This window comes from Oryza glaberrima, chromosome 11 (genome assembly GCF_000147395.1).
Source record: "Oryza glaberrima chromosome 11, OglaRS2, whole genome shotgun sequence".
Taxonomy (NCBI): domain Eukaryota; kingdom Viridiplantae; phylum Streptophyta; class Magnoliopsida; order Poales; family Poaceae; genus Oryza; species Oryza glaberrima.
In genome coordinates, this window is record NC_068336.1 from 22,458,219 (window position 1) to 22,481,511 (window position 23,293).

The 23,293-nt window shown below is 43.8% G+C and overlaps 4 protein-coding genes across 12 annotated transcripts; 1 reads left to right on the forward strand and 3 right to left on the reverse strand.

Annotated features, from left to right (window-relative positions):
• Positions 1 to 2,094: 2,094 nt before the first annotated feature.
• Positions 2,095 to 6,104, reverse strand: LOC127753713 (uncharacterized). 2 transcript variants are annotated; one of them, XM_052279139.1, is made up of 3 exons: positions 5,667 to 6,104; positions 5,057 to 5,441; positions 2,095 to 3,068 (listed from the first exon to the last, which is right to left on the reverse strand). In XM_052279139.1, the coding sequence occupies exons 2-3, from the start codon at positions 5,416 to 5,418 to the stop codon at positions 2,501 to 2,503; spliced, it is 930 nt and encodes a 309-aa protein (XP_052135099.1). In that variant the 5' UTR covers positions 5,419 to 5,441; positions 5,667 to 6,104; the 3' UTR covers positions 2,095 to 2,500. The 2 variants fall into 2 exon arrangements, with proteins under 2 accessions (XP_052135099.1, XP_052135098.1); XM_052279138.1 differs by lacking the exon at positions 5,667 to 6,104 and having other exon boundaries at positions 5,057 to 5,660.
• Positions 6,105 to 9,132: 3,028 nt separating this feature from the next.
• On the reverse strand, positions 9,133 to 14,677 carry LOC127755040 (glycine-rich domain-containing protein 1-like). 2 transcript variants are annotated; one of them, XM_052280673.1, is made up of 9 exons: positions 14,553 to 14,677; positions 14,045 to 14,221; positions 13,108 to 13,225; positions 12,725 to 12,976; positions 12,040 to 12,495; positions 11,222 to 11,754; positions 10,631 to 10,826; positions 10,370 to 10,528; positions 9,133 to 10,219 (listed from the first exon to the last, which is right to left on the reverse strand). In XM_052280673.1, the coding sequence occupies exons 2-9, from the start codon at positions 14,200 to 14,202 to the stop codon at positions 9,383 to 9,385; spliced, it is 2,709 nt and encodes a 902-aa protein (XP_052136633.1). In that variant the 5' UTR covers positions 14,203 to 14,221; positions 14,553 to 14,677; the 3' UTR covers positions 9,133 to 9,382. The 2 variants fall into 2 exon arrangements, with proteins under 2 accessions (XP_052136633.1, XP_052136634.1); XM_052280674.1 differs by having other exon boundaries at positions 14,045 to 14,226; positions 14,553 to 14,577.
• A 1,536-nt stretch (positions 14,678 to 16,213) lies between these two features.
• LOC127754230 (stress enhanced protein 1, chloroplastic-like) lies at positions 16,214 to 17,735 on the reverse strand. Of its 2 annotated transcripts, none has more exons than XM_052279720.1 (3): positions 17,471 to 17,735; positions 16,665 to 16,867; positions 16,214 to 16,580 (listed from the first exon to the last, which is right to left on the reverse strand). In XM_052279720.1, exons 1-3 carry the CDS (start codon positions 17,553 to 17,555, stop codon positions 16,476 to 16,478), a joined length of 393 nt encoding a protein of 130 aa, XP_052135680.1. In that variant the 5' UTR covers positions 17,556 to 17,735; the 3' UTR covers positions 16,214 to 16,475. The 2 variants fall into 2 exon arrangements, with proteins under 2 accessions (XP_052135680.1, XP_052135678.1); XM_052279718.1 differs by having other exon boundaries at positions 16,665 to 16,870; positions 17,471 to 17,731.
• Positions 17,736 to 20,046: 2,311 nt separating this feature from the next.
• On the forward strand, positions 20,047 to 23,088 carry LOC127755381 (protein ELF4-LIKE 4-like). 6 transcript variants are annotated; one of them, XM_052281049.1, is made up of 3 exons: positions 20,047 to 20,199; positions 20,634 to 21,081; positions 22,148 to 23,088. In XM_052281049.1, the coding sequence occupies exon 3, from the start codon at positions 22,243 to 22,245 to the stop codon at positions 22,594 to 22,596; it is 354 nt and encodes a 117-aa protein (XP_052137009.1). In that variant the 5' UTR covers positions 20,047 to 20,199; positions 20,634 to 21,081; positions 22,148 to 22,242; the 3' UTR covers positions 22,597 to 23,088. The 6 variants fall into 6 exon arrangements, with proteins under 6 accessions (XP_052137009.1, XP_052137006.1, XP_052137008.1 ...); XM_052281046.1 differs by having other exon boundaries at positions 20,048 to 20,199; positions 20,634 to 21,086; XM_052281048.1 differs by having other exon boundaries at positions 20,048 to 20,199; positions 20,877 to 21,086.
• The last annotated feature ends 205 nt before the right edge of the window (positions 23,089 to 23,293 follow it).

A 23,293-nucleotide genomic window follows, 5' to 3' on the forward strand; every position in this document is an offset into this window, starting at 1 on the left:
TGGGACCCACGTGGGTTCCGCATGTCATTCTCACTCCCCTCATCTCCTTCCTCCTCTCTCCCCATCTCCCATCTCTTCATCTCTCTCCCCTCACCTATCTCTTCTCCTCGACGGTGAGGACGCCCGACGAAAATGGTGAAGGGGTGGAGGAACAACGCGGCGAGGTCGGTGAAGGTGGTCCCTCTGGTCGATGGTGGCGACGGTCGGGTCCAGCAACGTTGAGGACCCATGCAGAATGCGGAGGTACGGCAAAGGGGACGAGGCTAGTGGCTCAGTGGGCGACGAGGCGAGGTAGAGGGGGTGGCGAGAGCGATGGGCGAAGCATATCGACGTGGGTCCCCCCGGAGTAGCGTCGGCAACCAAGATCTAGAGAGGACGGCGTGGTAGTGGAGCGGCGTAGTTGGGGGCGCCAAAGCTGTGGAGGACGATGCCAGCGGTGACCCGGTTGGAGTAGGGGTGGAAGATGTGACGTGGCAACCTGGCCGACGGGTGGCGCATCCAGATCCCGATGATGGTGGCGGCGACGACAAACATGGTTTCCTACCATGGCCGGGGTGCGGTAGGCCGTGCAGGCCGGATGATGCTCCATCCCCGCCCCCACTCCAGCCTCCCCGCCTCCTCCCTCTTCGCGCGTTGGAGGTGGTGTCAGCAATGATGGATTTGGACTTAGGAGGAGCTTGCCGGCCTCGCCGCCACCTCCCTGCCCACCTACCCCCCTCCCTCACTGGCCTCCCCGCCTCGTCCTCCTCTTCGCACGCTCGTCGGTGGACCATGACGCCCACATGCTCAATAGTGGAGGTAGTGCCCACCTCTTCCCCGTCGATTTGGCATCCCCACGCCTCCGCCGTGCCTCCACTCTCGCTCGTTGGTGTGCCGGCTGCATCCGAGGAAGGAGAAGGGGAAGAGGGAAAAGGAGAATGGGAGAGATAGAGAAGAGAGAGGATGAGGGGGAGGACATGAGGCCCATATGTGGGCTCCACTATTTTTTATCTTATTATTTGACTGACATGTGGGTCCATATATTTTGTTTTATTTTTAAAATTGTTAAATTTTGTTTCATATGCTGCGTCAGATGAAAACCGAGTCAAATTAGCCACGTAGGTGTCACGAAATCAAAACCACTGTCTAAACCGTCATGTGACCTATATTATACCGGTTTTGACAGTTGAGGGATCCGTTGTATCTGGTATTATGGTTCTAGGATGCAAATTGAACTCGTCGAGTTAAGGGACCTCAAGGGAACTTATTCCTTTTTTTCCCAAGTTTTATACTTCTCTAACAGTCTAAAAGGGAAAGCTAAGTGAAGAAAGTGACAATAAAATGTCCCGAAATTACACGGATCTGAAGACGAATTTTTGTACTTCTACTTGGACAGTTTAAAAGGCAAAGCAAAGTGACAAAAGTTGGCCCTAAATTGATTCCGAATGTAAAGTTCTAAATTCGAAATAAACCACAACTCTACCAATTTCACTTTACCACCACTTTCAGTCCTACCAATTCTTTCGTAATAACCAAGAATTGTTAGGGTAACAAACTAAGCAAACTTTTGTCATTGTCACTTTACCAAAATTTTGGTATTTTCAAAAGTATCTTCTCATACAAACACTACTAAATTTTGGTTAGGCTACAAACTACACACATCCAACATTGCTAAAGTTTGGAAACTCCAAAGTGTGTCAGATAAGGTTAATTTCAGCAACAAATTAAACAAGCCAATGTACAATTATACATTGCACAGGAGCAAGACGGGTTGCCAATCTGAATGGACCTATTGGCCTGTTTGGCAAGAGAAGAGAAGAGAGGAATGGGAGTTTTAAGGAGAGAGTTGATGGTGGGATTGGTCATGGGAGTTACATTGTTAGTCCCCATTCCGTGTTTGGATTCACATCGAATTCCCTACAAGTCTCATGAATTAACAGACCTCCCCCAGGTAAGAGATTGGTGGGAATTAAACCTCTTAATTTCCTATCCCAAACCCCCTCAAATTCCTAAGTCTTTCAACCAAACTACAGACTTAAACTCCTAGATATCATAAACTCCCATTCCTCATCACTAACTCCCTCCAACCAAACAAGCCGTATGATCACATCAAAGTACAAAGAACATGTCTAAAAACAGTTTCTAATTATATGCTGTTCATCCATAATGCTGTCGTATGCATAACCCAGTAACCAATTTGATGTACAAGACAAAACCTCTGCACCGATCAGAGGAAAAATCGTAATCCAAATATAAACCCTCACGTAATCACAACAAAAAGGATCAATCAAGCAACTGATCAAATCAAAGTTTCCACGAATTTTGTATCCCCTATTGTGGTTAATCCCAATTAATCTGCAGCCTCCTACTCTTCGATCGTTTCATGATCTGAAAATTCCGAATTCTGAACTCTGAACTGCCCCTGCCACGTGTCACATGCACTCTTCTTCCTCTTCCTATACCCAAATCCAAGAAGACGGCGGCGACGACGGACAGCGACGTCGCCGGCGAGCCCGCTCACTTAGATCGCGGTGTCCTCCAGCGGCAGCGCAGAGCCGACGAACCTGTCCCTCTCGCCGGCGCCGGCGCCGGCGAGCTGCGCCTCCATGGCGGCGACGTGCTTGGCGTGCATCGTGGCCAGGTCGGGGTGCCCGTGCCTCGCCGCGGCGACGGCGAAGCACCCGAGCGCGTAGGCGCAGACGAGGAAGACGAGGCCGAACAGCTGGAAGTTGGCGAGCTGCTCGGCGCGCTCCTGGGCGGCGTGGGTGTGGCAGTCGATGTGGCCGTCGGCGTCGCGGCGGCAGCCCGCCGGCAGCGAGGGCCCGTAGAGCGTGAACGCCGTCTGGTAGAACCAGAGGCCCTGGAGCGCGATGGCGGCGCCGCTGGCGATGTCGACGGGGAAGCTCGCGGGGAGGAGGGCGCCGAGCACGGTGGTGGCGACGCAGAGCGCGACGACGACGACGAGGAGGTAGTGGTAGTAGCCCTCGAGGCCCTGGTGGGTGGTGGAGTGGAAGTAGAAGAGGAGGAGCTCCGCCATGAACGCCGTCGACGCCACCAGGCACAGCGCCCCCTCCGGCAACGGCAGGTACCTGCAAACCCATCACCAAAACAGTGTAAATTTTCAGATAAACACTGTAAATTTTTCAGAAATAGGAATTTCACAAAAGACTTGGAGAATTTTTTTATGAACGAAAAACAGCACTAGAGTGTTTTCATTGAATAGAGCAGGAGAAAATACAACCCTTAGAGATAAAAAAAACTCGGAGAAATTGTTCCTTCTTGCATTCGAGACGGGCCCTTATTTATCAGTGTTATATTTGAAACAGAAGAATTTCACGAGAAACAGTTCAATTTGCGCGGATTTTCCTAGATGCCAAATCTTACAAATTTTCAGTACATAGGAATTTCATGAAAAAAGAAACTAGAGAAAGTGTTCCAATTTGCAGTGAATCCCTTTCATTCAAAATGTCTCACATTGTCAATGCCATGTTTGAAATGTAAGAATTTAGCACGAAACAGTTCAATTCGCATTTGAACCAGGCGCTCGTTCTCAATGTCATGTTTGAAACACAGAAATTTCATAGGAAACAGTTCAATTTGTACAGATATTCTGAGATGCAAATGGGGCCTTTACTCTAGACCATTGCACTGAAACTGTTGATGGTCACTCTCTGTACTTACAATGGGGGGAACATAACTACCTTTTTGATAACAACAATGGCTGCAAGGATAAGATAAAACAAAACAGCAATATGATTGGAGGTGAAAAGGTCACACAAGAATTCCATTCAGACCACAACAGGGCCCCCCCAACAATCAAATGCAAAACAGAGTCAGATTGCATTTGGCCATTTGCAAATTGCACTTGCAGGAGGAATGCACTTCTCCCTGACCCCACCTCAACACTTTTATCTACAAAAAGGGTTAAATAAAAAGAGAAGAGGAAGATCTCCAAGAGGAAGATCAGAGGAAACAGTGGTAACCGGTAAACTTCTGCTCCATCCATGTGAATTTTGACTTCTTGCTAAAGCTGTGGGCTCAGAGAAGAATCAATCCATTGATGTCTTCACCCAATTAGTTTATTTAACTCAATAGTAAACTATTGCCACCTAACTACCTTAATATATACTGACTGGGTGTTGAACCCATGAAGCTCCTTTCATGCACCAATGAGTTTTTTTTTTAAAAAAAAAGGTTAAACTAAACAACAGTGTGTAAAAAAGGTTGTTTGTTCTTTGGCAAAAAAAGGAGAATTGCAAATTTGCAATGTGCCATTTGGAGTGATGTGAAACTAGCACCTGCCAACTTGGACCAGCATGAGAGTTTAGAATTAGAATGGACACATGGCTTAGGCTGGACCAGCCAATCCTCTGCATTGTCTGTCCCAGTGACGTTTTCAGGATGCGACACCCCAATAGTCAAAATCAATGAGCCACAAGGGGGAAGGGAAGGGCTTGACAATTCCTGCCCCAACCAACTATTCCAACAAACATATCAACCCCTTTTCCTCATGTCCCACATGTACTCAAGAAGAACCCAACTGAAAAGATGCTGCTAGTAATCAAGCTCTGGAAATCTTTGATCACGCACACTTTATTCCAACACAAAGCGTCTCAATTATTTGGAGAGGCAAATGGCTTCTGAGTTAGTGAAAAAACGTGATACAGTTTGTTTTTTTGTTGTGGAATTTGATCCGAGCAAGATATAGATGAATAATGATCATATCACGACAAAAGATTTTTTTTTATCAAATTATGAATAAAAAGAAGAAATTCTGATCATATTAGGAAGTCAAGATGAGCAAGGAAGAGGAGTGGATTGGTGGTCGTCGTCGTTCTCAATTGGAGAGAAAAATGGATTATTCTTTGATAAGAACAAGAAAAGGATGAACATTGACCATATCATGACAAAGAAAAAAAAATAGAGAAATTTCGATCAAATTATGAATTAAAAAAATTAAATAAAAAGTTGAAAAAAAATATTATGATCATAGCATGAATAAACAGACGAAAATTTGATCATGTTAGGAAATCAATATGAGCAAGGGAAGAAGAGTGGATTGATCATGCTAGGTTACCTGGTTTTTTGGGAGAGGAGGGCGAGGATGCCGAAGAGGAAGAACATGAGGAGCATGCCGCCGTGCTCGAGGTCGTTGAGGTGGGCGGGGTTGATGCCGCCGTCGGCGAAGATGTGGAGGTGGGTGGAGTAGAGCACCTCGACGCACATGTCGAGGAAGGCGCCGCCGGCGATGACGTAGAGCTCGAGGTGGGCGGGGAGCCACGCCGGCGCGCCGCCGCCGCCGACGTCCACGGGGTTCCAGGCGCGCAGCCTGAACCCGCGCGGGTCGGCGGCGAACCTCGCCGCCGCCGCCCACTCGTGCCACGCCCCCACCGCCAGGAACAGCGTCCCCGGCAGCACGTGCCCCTTGAACGACCCCATCGGAGAGGATCACCGGCGTTGACCTGAAACAAAATGGATCGCCCCGATCGTCACGACACCAAGAAACGCAAGCACGTCGCCGGCGAGGGGATCTAGCTACCGGAAGATTCGGCGGCGGCGGCGGCGGAGGAGGAGGAGAAGAAGAGAATTAAAGCAGGGTGGCGAGGCGAACGAATCATTTGCTTTATGATGGGGACGAGAAAGCGATCGACGCGCGCGAAGGAGAAAGAGAGAGAAGCTGCACGTACGTGAGTGATGAGATTCTACTCTGATTTTTTTTGGAGAAGATGAATTGATGATGATGATGGCTACTGCCCAACCTCTCTCGCTAACCTCTCCCAATCTCTGTATTTCCTCTCGTTGTTTCTTTCTCTAGTATGGGTGTGTGTACAAGTAGCCCTCGAGACTCCTGTAGTACAGGTGGAGAGAGAGAGGAGGAGGTGTTCGATGGGATCGACACGGCCGCGGCGCGGCGCGCTCTGGGATCGCCTGCGCGTTTTGTCGCTTGCTCTGTCTCCTCTCCTCGGCCCCGGCGTGTCGCACGAGCGAGCGCGCGTACCGGGGCCGTGGGGGCGCGGCGCGGCGCGACACGGGAGCGGCGACCTGGCGCGTCGGGGGCGCGACGCGCCGTGGTGGCGAGGGCGCGGTGCGGTGCGGTGCGGTGGAGAGTGAATGAGGGGTGGGGGCGCGCGAGCTGCAACAGCCGAGCCGGATCAGCGCTGGCGGTTGGTTTGATAACTTTGATTGGTCTCTCTCTCTGCTCCGGGATCGAGACCAGCTGCATGTTCCGTGGCCACAAGGTCAACCGATTATTTCCGACCGTCCGATATGGATCAAACGGCTATCTCGGCTGCGTTCTATTTTGTTTTTTTAAAAAAACTCACTACCTATAAATGTTTATATTTTGGAACGAAGGAGTATATAAGAGCAAGTTTAATAGGAAATGTGTAGCCTATTCATCTACAATATATAATATATTGCGGCTAACACACAACCACAATAGTTTTCTTTTGATAATTCACTCTCACGCTATCTTAGGGCCCCTTTGAATCGTAGGGTTGAAAAAATGGAGGGATAGGAAAAACACATGATTCTGACAGAAATTGAAGTGTAAAACAGAGGATTACAAAACACAGGAAAAACATAGGAATGGTCGTTTGATTGGAGCGCAGGAAAAACATAGGAATTAGATGAGAGAGATAGACTCAGAGAAAATTTTTCAAGAGGTTGAAGCTCTTGCTAAATTTCCTCCAAATCCACATGCAATGTGGATTTCCATAGGAATTTCATAGGATTTGGAAAGCTTCAATCCTATGAAATTTCCTATAGGATTTGAATCCTATGAAATTCCTATATAAATCCTTTGATTCAAATGTGCCCTTACCCTCTTTGCTTTTTTTTTTTGAGATGTTACCCTTTGCATAAGGAGTAGCTCATTCTCTCTCCACTCACTTCTCCATCTCATTACCTAATCCTATGTTATATTTTTGGTAGCATTTAAGAGCATTACCAAGAGATACCCAATAAATCACCTCCCTAAATAACCTTTTGGAGATTTTTAACTAGGATTTGAGATTCTAAAATATCCTCCACTCCAACAGATTAGGTAACACATGATTCTCTGTAATATAAGATGGGATCACCTACAAAACTACCAACGGGCAACCGCTCTTCATTCAAAAAAAAAAAAAACGGGCAACCGCTCCCCTTCTCATATATAATAACCCGACAGGTGGGGCCCACATGTTAATCCCTCTTTTCTTCCTCCTCTACACCTTCTCTCATTCTCTTGCATGACGGGTTGGCAATGGTATGAAATCGATGGCTGGCAAATGGCCAACACATGACGCCCAACGGCGGCACGAGTCGGGATTGGCGACGGACGAGCTTGTGAGGACTGGTGCAGTGTGAGTCAGCGACTACTAGAGTGGACATCTCCATAGCGTGCGAAAATTGCCCACGATCGGTGGATTGGGAGCGAGAGGTCTTCTCCACTTATGGAGAACGTAAATCACAGGATTGAAATCCCAAACTTTTTTAATCTGATTAGGAGTTTTGATGGATCTTTTTTTTTCTTAAAAACCCTTTGGGATTGGAATAGTATTGAGCGATTTTTGATCATGCTCTAAACACTTATAGTACTTGCTTAAGCAATAGAAAAATCCATTGATCGGCACACTTTCCGTGATACTAAATGGTGGAGTACTATTTCCGCACTCCCTCTATCCAAAAAAATATGTTGTTTTAGAAAGTTAAAGATATAGGCTAAAAAAACTACCATACCCTTTATTAATGCAGAGAGAAACGAAGGAATATTAATGCTTGAATGGCTAAAACGAGGAAAAAAGATTAGTAGTTTTAAGAGGTCTAGTGGATGAGGACCTAAACTTAAAAATACATTATTGATGGACAAATTAAAAGGTAAAAACACAACTTTTTTTAACGGAGGGAGTAAAAACTTCCTTAGTATGAAATTCTTTACAATAGTTACAATACATTTGTGTGCACCCTTGGATAATTACCACAAAATCATTCACATGAAAACCGTTCATGAAAAGAAAAAAAAACAGGCTATTCACTTGAAAATTTTCACATACTGTTTGGAGTCAGGCAGGCTCTGATGTCTGAGCCACCTGAAAAGCCAAACCAGATGGACTGATGGACCAACTTCGTATGACACACACAACTGGCATACTGATCCGAGTTCCATATCGGCAGGACAGTTCACGAGCATGGCTACTCAAAACTGTTGAGCTACTCTGCTTTTGTACTAAAAGGGAGAGACAGTTAAGTACAGGAGCAAGCAGTCTGAGTCTCTGCTCCACATGAGTTCACTGTTCAGTGTTTAGGGCAGGGGACCTGGCTACTACCGGTAGGAGAGGACTACAACCATCTGATTGCAACATGATTCATGAAAAATGAGGCCAAAAGGAAGGGGGGAAAATGAAAAAAGAGGATAGTAGATGATAGAATGATCACCCTACATCATGAAAGGTGCTACTACATCCAATTAAAAAAAAAGTGGACTTTTAGATCCCTGATGTCTGATGATTACATAGTACAATCAAACTTTTGATGACTTCAAACACTCAAATATTGGCTAGTACCTCCGTCAAACATAATACGAGGCAATGCCAGATTTGTTATTCTAGGATGTGTCACATATCCTAGGTTGGTACATTTTCGAGTAGGTTGCTACATTCTCCAGTAGTAGTGTAGATCTCTGTTCAAAGTAGCTTTCATGTTAGAGAAAGTTTAATAGTATAGCCAACTATTAGCTCCAAATCATATATAGACAATGTAATAATCAATTAATACAATAGTTGCTTACTATACTATTAATACCTAGTCCTACCTGTCATATACACATTACGTCTTGGAGTCCGTGTTGCAGCTAGCTACAGATTTATAGCCCGCTGCTCTTCTCTCTCTTGTTTTATCTCTTTAAAATATGTTTATAACTTGCTTATAGTCTTGCTATTGTACCTGCTCTTATGTTTGCAGCTAAATACAGTGATGAAACATGTTCTTAACAGTTAACACCTTATAATCCAAATTTAACGGGGCAATTGCAAATTTACCATTACTTTGGATCGTTATTGCAAGACTGCCACTAGAAAATTACAAAAATACCACTAGAACTGGTATCCTTGTAAAATTTGAAAAAACCGGTAGCAAATTTACAAATGCCCCATATTTAACCCACATCTCATGTTTCTGATTTGGAGGGAAGATACACTCCTTTTTTTTTTCATTTATCTTATTATCACGCCACATTACAATTTATTATTGTACAGTACTATTTACAATAGCAGCATATGACCAACAGCACTAAGTTTTTTTTCCTTTTTCATTTTTTTTTCAAACGGAATTTTATTTGCAGAGAATTTGATTTGATGACACACTTCACCAGCTGGTCCAGAATGGCGCGCCGCGACATCGCCGGCGCAACTGCCTGCGCCGCTCAGGTGCTCGCGTTGAGCATCGCGCCGCAACCACCGCCGCAGCCGCCGCCACCGCAGCCGCCACCACAGCCGCCTGACTTGGCAGCCATGCCGCCGCAGCCGCCGCCACAGCCTGAACCGCAGCCACCGGACTTGGCATGTCCAACGGTGGAGCTCTCCATGGCCACGCCGCCACCGCAGCCTCCACCGCAGCCGCCGCCGCAGCCTGAGCCGCAGCCGCCGGACTTGACATGGCCAGCCTTGGAGCTTTCCATGACCATGCCGCCGCCACAGCCGCCACCGCAACCGCCGCCGCAGCCAGAGCCACAGCCTGCAGACTTCGCATGGACATCATCCTTGGAGCTCTCGACGACCATGGCGCCGCACCCGCCGCCGCCACAGCCACCACCGCAGCCCGAGCCACATCCACCGGACTTGCCATGGCCACCGCCGACGCCGCCGCCGCCAGCCTTGGTGGCCTCAACGACCTTGGCAACACCACCACCACAACCGCCGCCACAGCCGCCGCCGCATCCCGAGCCGCACCCAGCCGACTCTGTCTGACCGCCGCCGCCTGCCGCGACAGCCTTGCATCTCGCGGCCTTGCATCTCGCGGCGGCGACCACCTTGTCGCCTGCCATGTTGCTGCCGCACGCCGTGCCGCAAGTGCCGCAGTTAGCAGGAGCAGCCACTGTCTCGGCTAACGTCGCCATGGCAGCAGTGTCAGGTTCAGAGATCGCGTCCTTCTGAGCCATGGCGCCACCGATCAGGATCAGCTTCTCACCGTCTTTGACATTGATGTCTTGGGACAGGAAGGATAACACGATCCATGGAAGCAGAAACCAATCCTCTTTCACCTAGAGAAAAAGCAAGAGCAATATAATGCAGCATGAGTAATTTGTTGTTTAGGAAATATAAGCAAACTGAAAAAATTTGTAGAATAAAGTTGATGTGTACACAAGCAAACTTTTTTTTTTTTGGGGTAAAAGACAAGAGTTGAAGTGTACCATTATCAGCTCAGATTTGGTGTCAAGCAATGCAACTGCTTTGCCATATGGATGTTCAGCAGAGAACTTTACAGCAGTAATAGCTGAAGCATCCTCCTCTGCATGATTGTTGCAGCACTTCCGTTGAAATTCTAGCCTCTTTCCCTGGTAGAGTTTGATCTGATTTGTTCAAAGAAGAATTAGAACATTCATTTTGAGACAAGGACACACACACATATATAGTAGATTTATGTGTGCAGGTAATGTATTAGCATCACTTACCATTTTGTTGTCACATTTGAGCTCGAGTATAGAGCCATCCTTGCTTGGTTTCATGTCATTAGTGATGCATAAGTTAGAGCTGCTCAGTGACCATTTGTTGTCCACGAACTCTGCTAGCTTAAATGGTTTCTTTGATGACTTTGTTACTCCGACCAACTCCCGAGCGACAACCATGCCATTCTTTGCCTTCCGATCCCTGAGATGAAGGCGAGTCAGTACTCGTTAGCAACAAGGATTTGATACAAAGAGTACCATTCAGTAATCAACCTAAAGATCCTAAAAAGGTGAACTAAAAACTAGTGCTGAAGTGCTAAAACAATGTTGGATTTGATTTGTGGAATAGTTAAATGAATTTACATAACTTGAATATCAGCTCCAATTGCAAACAACAACATTTTGTAAATGTATATCTAATAGTGGCATTTGAAATGAATACACATAAATGCCATGTAAAGCTGCAAAAGGAAAAAAAATAGTTCCCTTGCCTTTCCCCTGTTTTCCATTCTGTTAATAGAGAAAGTGTTCGTTTATTTCTTTTCTTTTGAATGAAATAATTCATCTGAAGAAGGATCAAGGAGGGCAGAAAATCACCTAATCTGAAGACGGATAAGTTCCGTGTTGCAATCGTACACAAAGCGAGTCCAGCAGCTCATCTTTTGATCCTTGACGGAATTTGGCGACAGAATACTCTTAAGAGAGAAGGGTTCTGTCCTGACCATGCTTAGCACCTGCTGAGCTCTCACTGGGACAGTGGAAGAGGCGGCAACACGAACACTGACAGGAGTTGAACTGGCATGCCCGTCATGAGGTTTCAATTCAAACCACCTCTCGAAGGAGAGCTTGGAATCAGACCATGTAAACTCTTGAAGAGAGATAGAAACCTTCCCAATCTTTTTGGGTTTCTTCGATGATGATGTCCGATCAACCAGTACTGTCAGAATGAGTTCACCAGTAGGCTCACATTGGATACTGGCTCCAATTGACTTCCCTGTTTTTGTAGAGATATCCAGCCTGCCACCATCACTGATGAACATATCTGGTTGATTCTTTGTGAACCATATGTACACATTTTCCTTTGGAATTGCAGGTGGCAAGTTCTTGATGTCCACAATTTGCAAGAATAACTGCAGAAGACCAAAAAGATTTAAATCAATAAATAATTTGAGTAGAAGAATCTTTGTAAAACAGCTGCTGAATTTAGGCTCTCACTATGATGTTCCATCAGTTATATTTTCAGAAAGAACACTAGCAGTATAACATTCTACACTTAATTTGAATCATATATCATCAAATAACTATTTCTTCATGCCACCTTCAATCCCATTCTAGACTTTGTAAAAAGGAAAAAACCATCATATCTCTGTGGCTTATTGATTCAAAGATAGTAGTGTGTTACTAGAGTAGCATACCTCTATAACTGTTGTTTCAAGAATGGTAATTTGCGACTCAGCTTTGCCAACACTAAATTCACCATTCACCTCACCACTGAACATCTGAGGATTGGATGTCACAGGAGACGGCAAGTTGCCACGGTACATAGCACCAGCCTTCCAGTATCTTGCACCAAAGGCATTCTCAAACTGTTCGGTAGTCCCTGAAAATCCAGTATCGAGCTTCTTTCCTTCAGATCGATCGTCATCGGTGTCATCATGCTCCAGAACTCGTCCAATGAGCTTCAGCATATCATGGCAGTAGGTTGCAGGATGCAGTTGGTGAGAGTGCCACATGACATCCACATCATAGGTTGGCACGCGGAAGAGTTTCATTTTGTTCTCCTGATTCGTCTTGATCAGGTACAAGAACCCTTTGTACCGAGCTAAAGCTTCTTCCAGAAATCGCTGATCATGCATAGTTGGTGTGTCAACCTGACATAAACAAGGTAAGTTTCTGAGTACATATCACATTTACTTATGTATGGATCATCATTGACAAAATTTAGATAACATTTAACACCTGTACTACTTTTCAGTTCATTATAATGATATGATGGTTCAACTGAAAGTTGAAGAATGATGTTTTGGATTTTATGATTCAGTCAGTAGTACTGTACTACTTTTATTATATGACAGTGAAGATTATTTCTGTAACTAGTACCTGGTAGAAGAAAGAAGACTGTCTTTTAACAGCTGCGACCAAATCATAAGATATGTCCTCTGCAGCTCCAGCATTTGCATAAATTGAGTTCTCAGAAGAGCTTGTGTTCTCCAGCTCAAAGGGCTCCTTAGGATATTGCTCAGCCCAAACCTTCTCAGACTGATGCTTGGATTCTGCTCTAATCGAAGACTCAACATTGCTATTGTCGAGTATTCTGCCATATAATCTCTTGCAGTCCTTTAAGTATTGTACCTGAAAGATGCACATTTTGAGGATTACTTCTCTGCATTGAATGACCAGAAACAGTACATGATGCTTTAGACTTAGATATTTCAAAATAGTTGACTTAATTTTATCATCCAGTTCCTGGAGAAGATCAGTACCGGGTTAAGCCGATGGCAGTGCCATATCCATTCGCAATCAAGAGGGACAACTAAAGGCCCATCTACAACAGCAGCCTGAGTGTGCTTGGCAAGGAGGGGAAGCCAGCATGTTTTGTACCTAACATAACAGTAAAACCAAAAACATCAAATCTTAGAGCAATAATCACAGGTTAGAATAGAGAGATTCATCCATAACTGCAACTGCAACATGATAATGACTTAATGCCTAAATATCTCATAATGATACCCAGAAAAGAAAGTTATCCATTATTCCAACCTGATAGAGACATTGATGCAATAGTCACTTTCTTCTGTGTTAAGTTTCTAGACAAGTCCAAAAACTAGCATAGTGGCAACTGCAAGAGATTTTATACTCCACTTCTCATCTACAATTTGACCATACCATTTCACATCACCACCCAAGTTGCCATTTTACCCAAGGCATATGGGTTGGTTAAACAATGTCAATTGCAAAGGAGAAATATCTCAGAGATCAACATGGAGAACAATCCTATTATATCCCAGCACTAAAAGGTGAACAGAAAAAAAAATGTCAACTTGATGATTATTCCTCTGTCCTAAATTTGTCAATTTGATTAATATTCTATCATGTAAAAGAGTTCATCGAAGTTGGGCACAAGTTCCCCAGAATTTTCCATCTCAAGATACCCTAGAAATTCATCCATGAGCCCCCAGCAAACACGATTGACTTCTTTTCATCACCTAGAAAAATTGACTAATATCCTATCCTGCAAGTCAGCATTTCATCGAAGTTGCGCACAAATTTCACGGAATTTTCCATCTCAAGGTGCCCTAGAAATTCATCTAGCAGCCACACCAAACAAGATTGACCCCTGACAAAGTAAAAAAAAAAAAAAGAATCTCTCCTAGTGTTCTTGAAATCCCAAGAAGAAGATGGGGTGTTCATCCACCGTACCTGTGGATGGCCCTCTCGAGCAGCGGCCCCTCGTAGAGCCACCGGCGGCGGTCCACCGCCGCGAGGAACTCCAGCTGCCGGAGCGCCGCCGCGACCAGGTCGGCGCCGACGGCGACCCCCTGCGCCGCCAGCCACCGCGCCTCTTGCTCCCCGTCCATCTCCTCCTCCTCCTCCCACCTGCGCTTTTGAGATCAAACACGACACCAATTAACCGATTAATTAATCAGGGCGAGGTTATCTCAAGATCAAAATCCTACTCGAAACACAGCGAGATTTCGCTGTTTGACCTCTTGGTTTCTTGGCTACTACTACTCTGACTCAAACACGAGACTTTTATATAATTTTATGATTTTTATCCCCCTATCCGGTTAGCAAATCCCCAAAATCTCACAAATTTGACTCGTTTGGAGCATTAAGCAGGATACGAATGACGCTAAAAAACCTCTATGACTACAGAAATCAAACAATTTGTTAGCTAGTTAGGAGGCGATGAGAAGAACAATGTTACCTCGCAGATTGGGGTTCAGTTGAGAGCTCAAAGTCTCCAACTCTGCTGCGAGATGAAGATGAGATCACTCGGTTCAACTGGCTGCCTATTTATAGCGCGGGAAGTTGGCGCATCGCCCACGCAAAAGCGCGGCAAAATGTTGCGACGGTTGGTACATGGCGACAAGATTATTACCCTTCGTGTGAAATCTTGTAAGAGATTATTAACACGCAAGCTGAATTAGGCCTATTCGTAATGATTAAAGAGGCGATTTTTGTTATGCACTTTCAGTTTTCAGAGCGTAAAGTTCAGTGTCACCTCACCTCAACAGAAAGGAGATGTGTTCGTTGTGCTTTTTGCAAGATTTGATCTTTGATGACTAATTAAGTGCAATCTTCTGTCAGTTTTTTTGGGATTGCTTGACGCCTTAAGACGAGTTCAAGGTTTCAGCATGCACGTCAGCGTTTATAAGAGTTTGTTAGAATTTTTTTTTCTGTACCTATAGCTTTTATTACGCATGAATAATGTCGGAACTAAACTGAAAAGAGATCAGTTAGTGGTGGTTTTTTCTGCAAGATTAGAGGTGCAAAACTGACGAGATTAATTATGGTGCTAATTAACATTTTGCCAACTCAGTGTTGTTTCTGCTTTTGGCCCTTTAATTGTTCTTGTTTTTGTGATTGCTTGACGCCTTAAAACAAGCGAATTGTTTGCTATCAGATGCATTTTAGTCAGGTAGAGAAATGTACTACTAGATACAACGGATGCATTTTGTTTTATACTATGTGCTTTTTGCAAGATTTGTTCTTTTGATGAGTAATTTCATATGACTAGTGTTTTATATGAGTAACTTCAGTAGTGATTGCTATCTCTTGTCACATGAAACTTGGAGGGGCACTGTACTAAACTATGCCACCTGTGTAGTCCTATGCTTCTCACATGGAAATTTAAAGCATAGTATGCAGTTGTAGCTTTACAGAGTTATGGTATACTAGAATGAAATAAGTTCGATATGGGTTTTGTACCATGGAAAAGTTACATGGACCGGCAGAAAAATGTTCTTTTCTTTCACCAAAATTTGCATAAATTTTAGAATGTTCCGCGAGTAGTTTTAAGAATGTTCTTTGGCTGGTTGAAAAATCATAAAACACAAAATTTGACTTTTGTAAATAACATACCTTTAGTACTTTTACTAATAATCTATATAAAATGACCCATTCATTTAAGTGCAAACAAACTGAATCTTCAGAATTAGAAAATGTTGCCACTACTTGTTTTCAGTACGAATAATGGAGTGCTATTTTATTTCTGAATCAAAAGATGCTACTCCAGGAACGTCCATGGGCTACACGTAGCCTTGTCTCCCATTGAATTTAGACAACCCAAATGCAGTAGTACAGCCGTAGTACAGAGGATGAGGCTACATTCATCTCTGTACTCCAGGACACAGTCGATCGTACAACTGAATCGCTTACTAGCAAACACTGTGCAGAAATTTGGGTAAAGTTCAATCAAGGCAATGTAGGCCTAACCTTTCAAGTACAAACTTATGTTTGTGTTGATTTTTGGGTAAACTTATGCATGATGATTTTGTGTCTACAAGATTGTGTTGGTTCAGTACTTCAGCTCATGCAGATGCAGTACAAGTCGGTTCTTGCAGTACAGTTTGGATATCTTCAGACTTTCAGAAGCAGAACTGAACAAACTCAATTATAATTGCAGCTGGTAGTAGGCCACTCAGGCCAGCAAGGTAGGTTGCTGATCGATGCAGACTTACAAACAAGATGTGTATGTCATCAATCATCATTTCTATATATGCTTGTATATTTGCAAGAACTAGTCCGATCCCAGAGATAATAATCTTAATTCTCATCATCAGTTGAGAAGAACATGTTGAGATGTCAAGTTCTTGGATGTTTCAGCGATTCAGTTCGGTTTGTTTCTTCAGTTGCGGGAGCCGGCCTGGAAGATGAAGTAGACGGCGAGGCCGGCGGCGAGTGACGTCACCACCAGCGCCAGCGTCGGCGCCGGCGTCGCCACGCCCAAGTTCTGCACGGACGAACACCTGTCAATGATCAGAGCTGCAAATGCTGCATTGATGCGCATAGGTTAAGTAGATGTGATTGTACGGACCGCGACGAGGCCTTCGCCGGTGGAGACCTCGACGACGACGGCGGTGGAGAAGCTGACCATGGCGAGGCGGCTCAGCCACACGTCGGCGGCGCCGGCTCCGGCGCCGCCGCCTGGCTTCGCCGTCTGCTCGCATCTCACCGTCAGCGACGTCGCCGCCCTTGAGAAGAGTGGTCTCCTCTTGCTCGAGGTGACGTGTAGCACTGCTGCTGCATTTGGGGAAAGACGAGCAATGGTCAGAACTCAGGCCCAAAATTCACCAAAATTTGTGCCAAATTTTTTAAAATTCAAAATGTAAGGCAAATCAGGACAGGATTACTAACTGTTTTGGGAGATTAACATGTACTATGACACTTGAACATTGAACGTTGTAAACACAATGGAAAGGGAACGGGAACAATTTCTTTTTCAGCAGATAGTATCGAAATCCAAGATGCATGGGCAAATAAGCCAATAACTCATATGGCCCTGTTTGAATCAAAAGTGGAATTCTCTTTATTTCGATTCCTCAGGAATTGAACTGTATTTTTTATGTAAACCAAAATGTAGCCTAGTTTATTTAGCTTTCTTTGTAAACTAATGGCCTTGGAACAACCAGAAGGACCAATTGGGCGCTAGAACAGGACTGTTCATCTTGATGATTAATTCGACCATCATAATCGAAAACAAAAAATTAATAAATGTACAAGCATGGTCATGGTCAAGTGACAACAGCATGGCAAGCCAAATTAAGCTTCAAGAACTATAATTAGGAGCTAGCTACCAATCCGGATGATGGAATGGAGTGATCAAGAGCAGCAAGCTGGTACCATGTCGCCGGGGAGAGGAAGCCGCCGCCGCCGCCGGCGGGGAAGAGAACAGCGATGGACGCAGGAAGACGGAGGAGATCGCCATGGAATGCTGCTAAGCTCTGCTGCTGCTGCTCGGCTTCTTCTTGCTTATGGCCCTTTTTTCTGCTAGAGCTTTTGCAAAGCTTTGCGTTGTTGGAGGAATCGGTGGCGGCACGGGAGCCAGCCGAAGTGAGTGGCCGTTGGCCGGCCGTTTGGAACGCGCCCTATCCAGGAAAAATCCGGCCGGGGTTAAGCACAATTCCATTGCATTCCATTGATACATTCTGTGTGTTTTTTTCTTCTTTTATCTCAGAGAGTCAAGAGGCTCAGAGCCCATTCTGCAAATTGAAGCCGTTGGGCTCGTTGAGCCCATTTGGGACGCATGAACCTTTTATTTTTCTTAAAAAAAAAATCCTGGTATGAAATTCTTGTGCTCCAAAAAGAGGAGAGGAGGAGGAGAAGAACTTCTTCCTACTACCTCCGTTATGCTTATATTGGTATGGGTTTATTAATAAAAAAATAGCTTATGGTAAATCTTTTATATGCGTATCCTTAATGATTTAAAAAGAAATGTTGTAAATAAACTATTAAAAAACACATAATTAACTACTCCTTCATATTATAAGTCGTTTTGAATTTTTCCTAGTTAAACTTTTTTAAGATTTGATCAAGTTTATAGAAAAATTTAGCAACATTTACAACACCAAATAAGTTTTATTAAATGCAATTTTATAATATATTTGTTAAAACAAGAACATGGGAAAAAAATAATTAAATGTGATATATGGGCCTCGACATATGCCACGTCAGCAAAAACAGGGGAAAAATTGCTCTATACTGCCATGGCATCTACTTTGCACGAGTTTGAATAGTTGAGAGATAGAGATTTATGGTATTATCCATTAGGGATCTCATATAGACTCGACGTAAAGTTGAGGGATGGCAGGTAAACTTATTTCCTATCCTTGATTTGAGCCATGGGACGAAAGCCCAGTAGATCTACGATTGGGTTTAGGAGCTTGACGCTTTTTGACATTCTATCTGGCCGATGGGTTTCATTCATTTCTTTCACTCTTACATTTCACTCCAATTTCAATCTAAGGTAAAAAGGCCGGGCGATGGTCGAGTAGCTCCCAATTTGTGTCAAACTGAAATAGGTCAGTTATTAAATGGCACATAACCAGTGTATTTTTTTTGGGCGGGGATTTCGTTTTCGTTTTCGTTTTTCTTGCTACACATCACCAGTACATTTTTTTTCTTCACAATAAGGACACATAGACAATCCCTTCATCTTTTAATCAATCATCACCTATAATCATAATCTTGATTGATCCTAATGCACATACATGATGCAACCATTGACATAGCTAAAATAAATAAACTTAGACAAGCCGTCACTAACATAGAACAGGCCTCCTAGTACGTCCCATGTACATCATAATATACTATAAAATAGTCCTGATGGGTACATGAAAGTGACAAAAATTTTTTGCTACTTAATCTGCCTTCCTGAAAGTGACAAAATCATCGGAGCAAATCGGATGGTTGAGCTAGGGAATACCCGCTCTTTCCTTAATACCAGACATGAATAAGTATCTCCCCAAATTGCTTGATTTACATTGAAAGAGAGATAGTTAGAAATTTACATGTTTTTTCTTAGAATTAGTCCGTTTCCTCCAAAATTTCTCTAGAATTCATTCTTTTCAAGGAGAGCTAAAAATGCAACATATGAAAAAAAAATATCAGATGTTGCTTTCTAGGTAGAAATTGCTTTAAAATATTAGATAAATCTATTTTTAAGTTTGTAATAACTAAAATGTGCGTTAATGATTTCCTTGTTTTCATATCATGTTTATCTTCAGTGTAAACAAACACCATCATAATCCCAAATGTAGGACGATTTCATATTTATTTATTTTCTTCGAGTGATCAATATACAGAGACCCTATTTAGATTGCTGCCAAAATAAACTTTTCTTTACAACGCCAAAATTTTGATTAGTTGATAACATTATCATATTTCGATATGATAGATTAAATGTGTTGTTGCCAAAAATTTTAGGCAGTACCAATATTTACTCTCTTCATGTACTTTTGATAGTCATATTTTATCTTGGCATTCATACTAAGGATAAGTAATTATAGTTATCATCCATTTAAACATTTAAACATGTTACTAGTCATACCTCATAAATAAGCGATTCATTAATATTTACATTTCTCGATACCCATATAGTTAATCTTGTGTGGAAGAACAGAGAGTCACGCATTAAATCTAAAAAAGTCATTAAGATGATAGGTTGTTGGATTGAAATATATCTATCATTTTTTTTTTCAGATTTAGAAATATAACTATCAAAAGTAGATGGAGGAAGTATTTGTTAATTTTTTTCAAAAATGGTATGATTCAAAATGTCATACATCTGAACGGGCTCATAGAGAGAGGAGACAAAGGAACTAGTTATCCACCTGGCTTGTCCTGCCTGTGGCCCTGGCCGGCCGCCCTCCCAAGAACGAGAGCTGCCCTTTTCCCCAGGAAGAAGAGCCCCGAATAAATCCACCTTTCTCTTCCCCCATCCATCCCTACCTCAGCATCTCTCTCTCTCTCTCTCTCTCTCTGCCCCTTTTCCCCCACCTACACGCCACATTCTCTCTCCCTCTCCTCCCCCCCATTGCGGCTACCAAATGCTCCTCCAGATTTGCTCCAAGGTATGCTATGTTTTTATGTATGCATCTGTAGCACCCATGTCCTCTCCTTTTCCCTCTCCTTGTTCTTTGTAGCAGTGTGTGTGTAGCCTGCCCATGTCATGGCATGCCAAGGGAAGGCAGAAAGAATTGCACAAAACAACAGAGAGGCAGGCAGGCAGGCAGATGATGGTCTTGATCATCAGCTGGATTTAGTTAGTTTTGTGTGTCATACTATAATAATACACACATGGGATGATAGTTAATTCAATTAGGGGAGTACTTGTTTGTATGCACATCTCCATGTGTATGTGTGTGTGTGTGCATGCATGCTTGCATATGCAGCAAACACACACAAAGTTTGTTTATTTATTTGTTTATTTGCTCTTGGTGGTCAGCCTGAACTGGCTGGCCTTTTGGGGTTTCTTTTTTCAATCTCCTTTTCTTTCTTGTACTAGTATACTATTCTACAGGTGGTAGGATCAGTTCCTGTTTGGATGGTAGGCTGAAACTGGTGCAGTGGGCACCTCTCATCCCCTCCCAGTTCCACATTTTGAAGAAAAAATATATCTTCATCGGTCTTGGGCTAAATTATTCAAGGTTGTATATGGTGGTTAGAACCCAATTCTGGATTAGTTCTTGGGGAATTCCCTAATTTGGCCATGGTTTGGTTCCCATTATTGACACCACCACCACCACAGGAATTTTCAGCTCAGCCTGGCACTGTTGGAGAGTAGTAGCAGCATCAGCATGAGCTAAGTTGTCACCAAAGATCCAAATCTTTGCTGTGTTGCTTGGTTCTTGAAGGCAACTATTCATTTAATTGGCTTCTGCTTCTGAGTTCTGAGTTCTGAATAATTGGATGGACGTGGATTGCTTGCTTCCCTTTCTTCCATGAAAGTGCAGGTGAGGTGAGGAAATCCTCCTGTCTCTAGCTTGTTTGGAGTAATCAATCAAGTTTGGCTCTTTATTTGGGGCCGATTCAGTTCCTATTCTTGGCATCATCCAACCCTGTCAAGATTGGATTATGGGGTGATTAATATCTTGTCTCTGGTTGCATGTAAATGTGGTGCAGAAAGCAACATAGGGAAAGAGGGTAGGGGTGCAATGCAAAATTGCAAATGCAATAGGCCCATATCTCCCTTATGGAATTGGGGCCAGCTTTTTGGTGATTAGAAAAGCTCTGCTTGTCCTCTTGATCCCCTCCTCTTCCTCCTCCATCTTTGCCTCTGTGTTTGTGTGTGTGAGAGAATAAAAGGGGAGAAGTGGTGGTGGTGGGCATGGAGGAGAATGGCCAGTGGCCATGATTTCACCTCAGCATCAGGCTTGCCTCCTCTCCCCCCAAAACACTTCCCAATAGATTCCATCCCCTCTCTATCATCCTTGGTATCCACCCCACTTTTCTGTTCTTAATTGCAAAGGTTTCTGCAGGGATAACATTTTGTTGGGTAAGTCCTATAGAATCCTTCCATTCTTTTTATGTTGCTTTTCTTCCCCCATCTCCTCCCTCTCCTCTTCATTCTCCTATTTAAGTTCTTGATTTGCATGTCAATGGCGAGTAGTAGTAGCAGTGACTGATAAGCACAAGTGTAAGAGTCCTAGTTCTTGGTGTTTGTGTTCTTTACCTGGAGGAGATTTGGGAGAGGTGAATCCTCCTGGGAGCTCATGTTTTTTTGTCCTTGTTTTTACCTTGTTGAATTTACCTGGATACTGTCTTCACTTGATGTTAGAGATTCTTTTTACCATCTGCTGGGGTTGCATTGGGTTGTTGTACCTCGTACCTACCCATTGAATCTTCCATACTAGATGTTCTTGATATGTCTTTAATTGTTTCTAGTACAAACTGTACACAATCCAATCTCCTCATAAATGCAATGTTTAATTCATGGCTTGCAAGTCTGAAGTGAACCATCATTCATCTTACTCTGTCATCCCAACTAACTGATAGCGAATTGCCCTGTGCTGAATTCAGGTTTAGCTAGCTAGCTCTGGTGCCAAGAACAAGCTGAAGAACAAAGAAGAGGTTGTCAAGCTGAAGCTGAGAGGAGAAAAGAGAGATAGAGAGAGATGGAAGGTGATAGCTTCTCAGGGATGGCCAATGGCGGCCAGGTGGACAACAAGCTGATCCAGACATTCCACAAGAGCTTCGTTCAGGTTCAGAGCATCCTGGACCAGAACCGGATGCTCATCAACGAGATCAACCAGAACCACGAGTCCCGGGCGCCGGACAACCTCACCCGGAACGTCGGCCTCATCCGGGAGCTCAACAACAACATCCGCCGTGTCGTCGGCCTCTACGCCGACCTCTCGGCGTCGTTCGCCCGCACGATGGATGCCTCGTCGGAGGGCGATTCGTCAGGGACGCTCCGCTCCTCCGACGGGGCAGGCCGGACCGGCCAGAAGCGTGTCCGGCCCGGCTAGGATCAGGTGCCATTCTTGGCATTTTGATGCTCAGATCAAATAGGGTGGATGAAGATGAAGATGAAGATGATGGTGATGATGCCATTGTCACTTCTTGGGGACTTCTCTAGTGGTGTTACTATTAGGCTTAGTTACTCTTAATTTCTTTCTTGACCTCTTCATCATCTTCTCTACAAATACTTTTGCACGAGTGTATCATTAGGGAGAAGCAAAACCTTTTACTATGTAGAAGAAGTTGCTATGATGATGAGAGAAAACGGCAATGTAGTAGTTCTTGACCATCTCTGCTCATGGTTGTCAGCCTTACTGATACTAGCATTCAGTTGTTTGATTCCTGACTAGATTCAGGTTGTTGTACATGAGAGCATATGCAGATGCAGTGTTGCATCTCTGCAGGTGTGCCAGATTGGTCAGTTCATCATCTCTCTCACTGGATAGATTTCAATGTCTCACTGGATAGATTTCAATGTCATTCAGTTCTTATATCCTTAACACTTTGTCTAATACTATTTCTTAAGCTGCTTTCTGATGCATTTTGCACTTGGAATCGATCATTCCTTTGATTAATTTGTGGCTTTCTGAAATTCTCATTGTACTGAATGCAAAGTGCAAAGCTTTACAGCTTTACCAATCCTCTGCTGCTGCTGCTGCTGTTCCTCTTTGCCCTGATGAGTTATGATAAAAAGCTTGATGACCA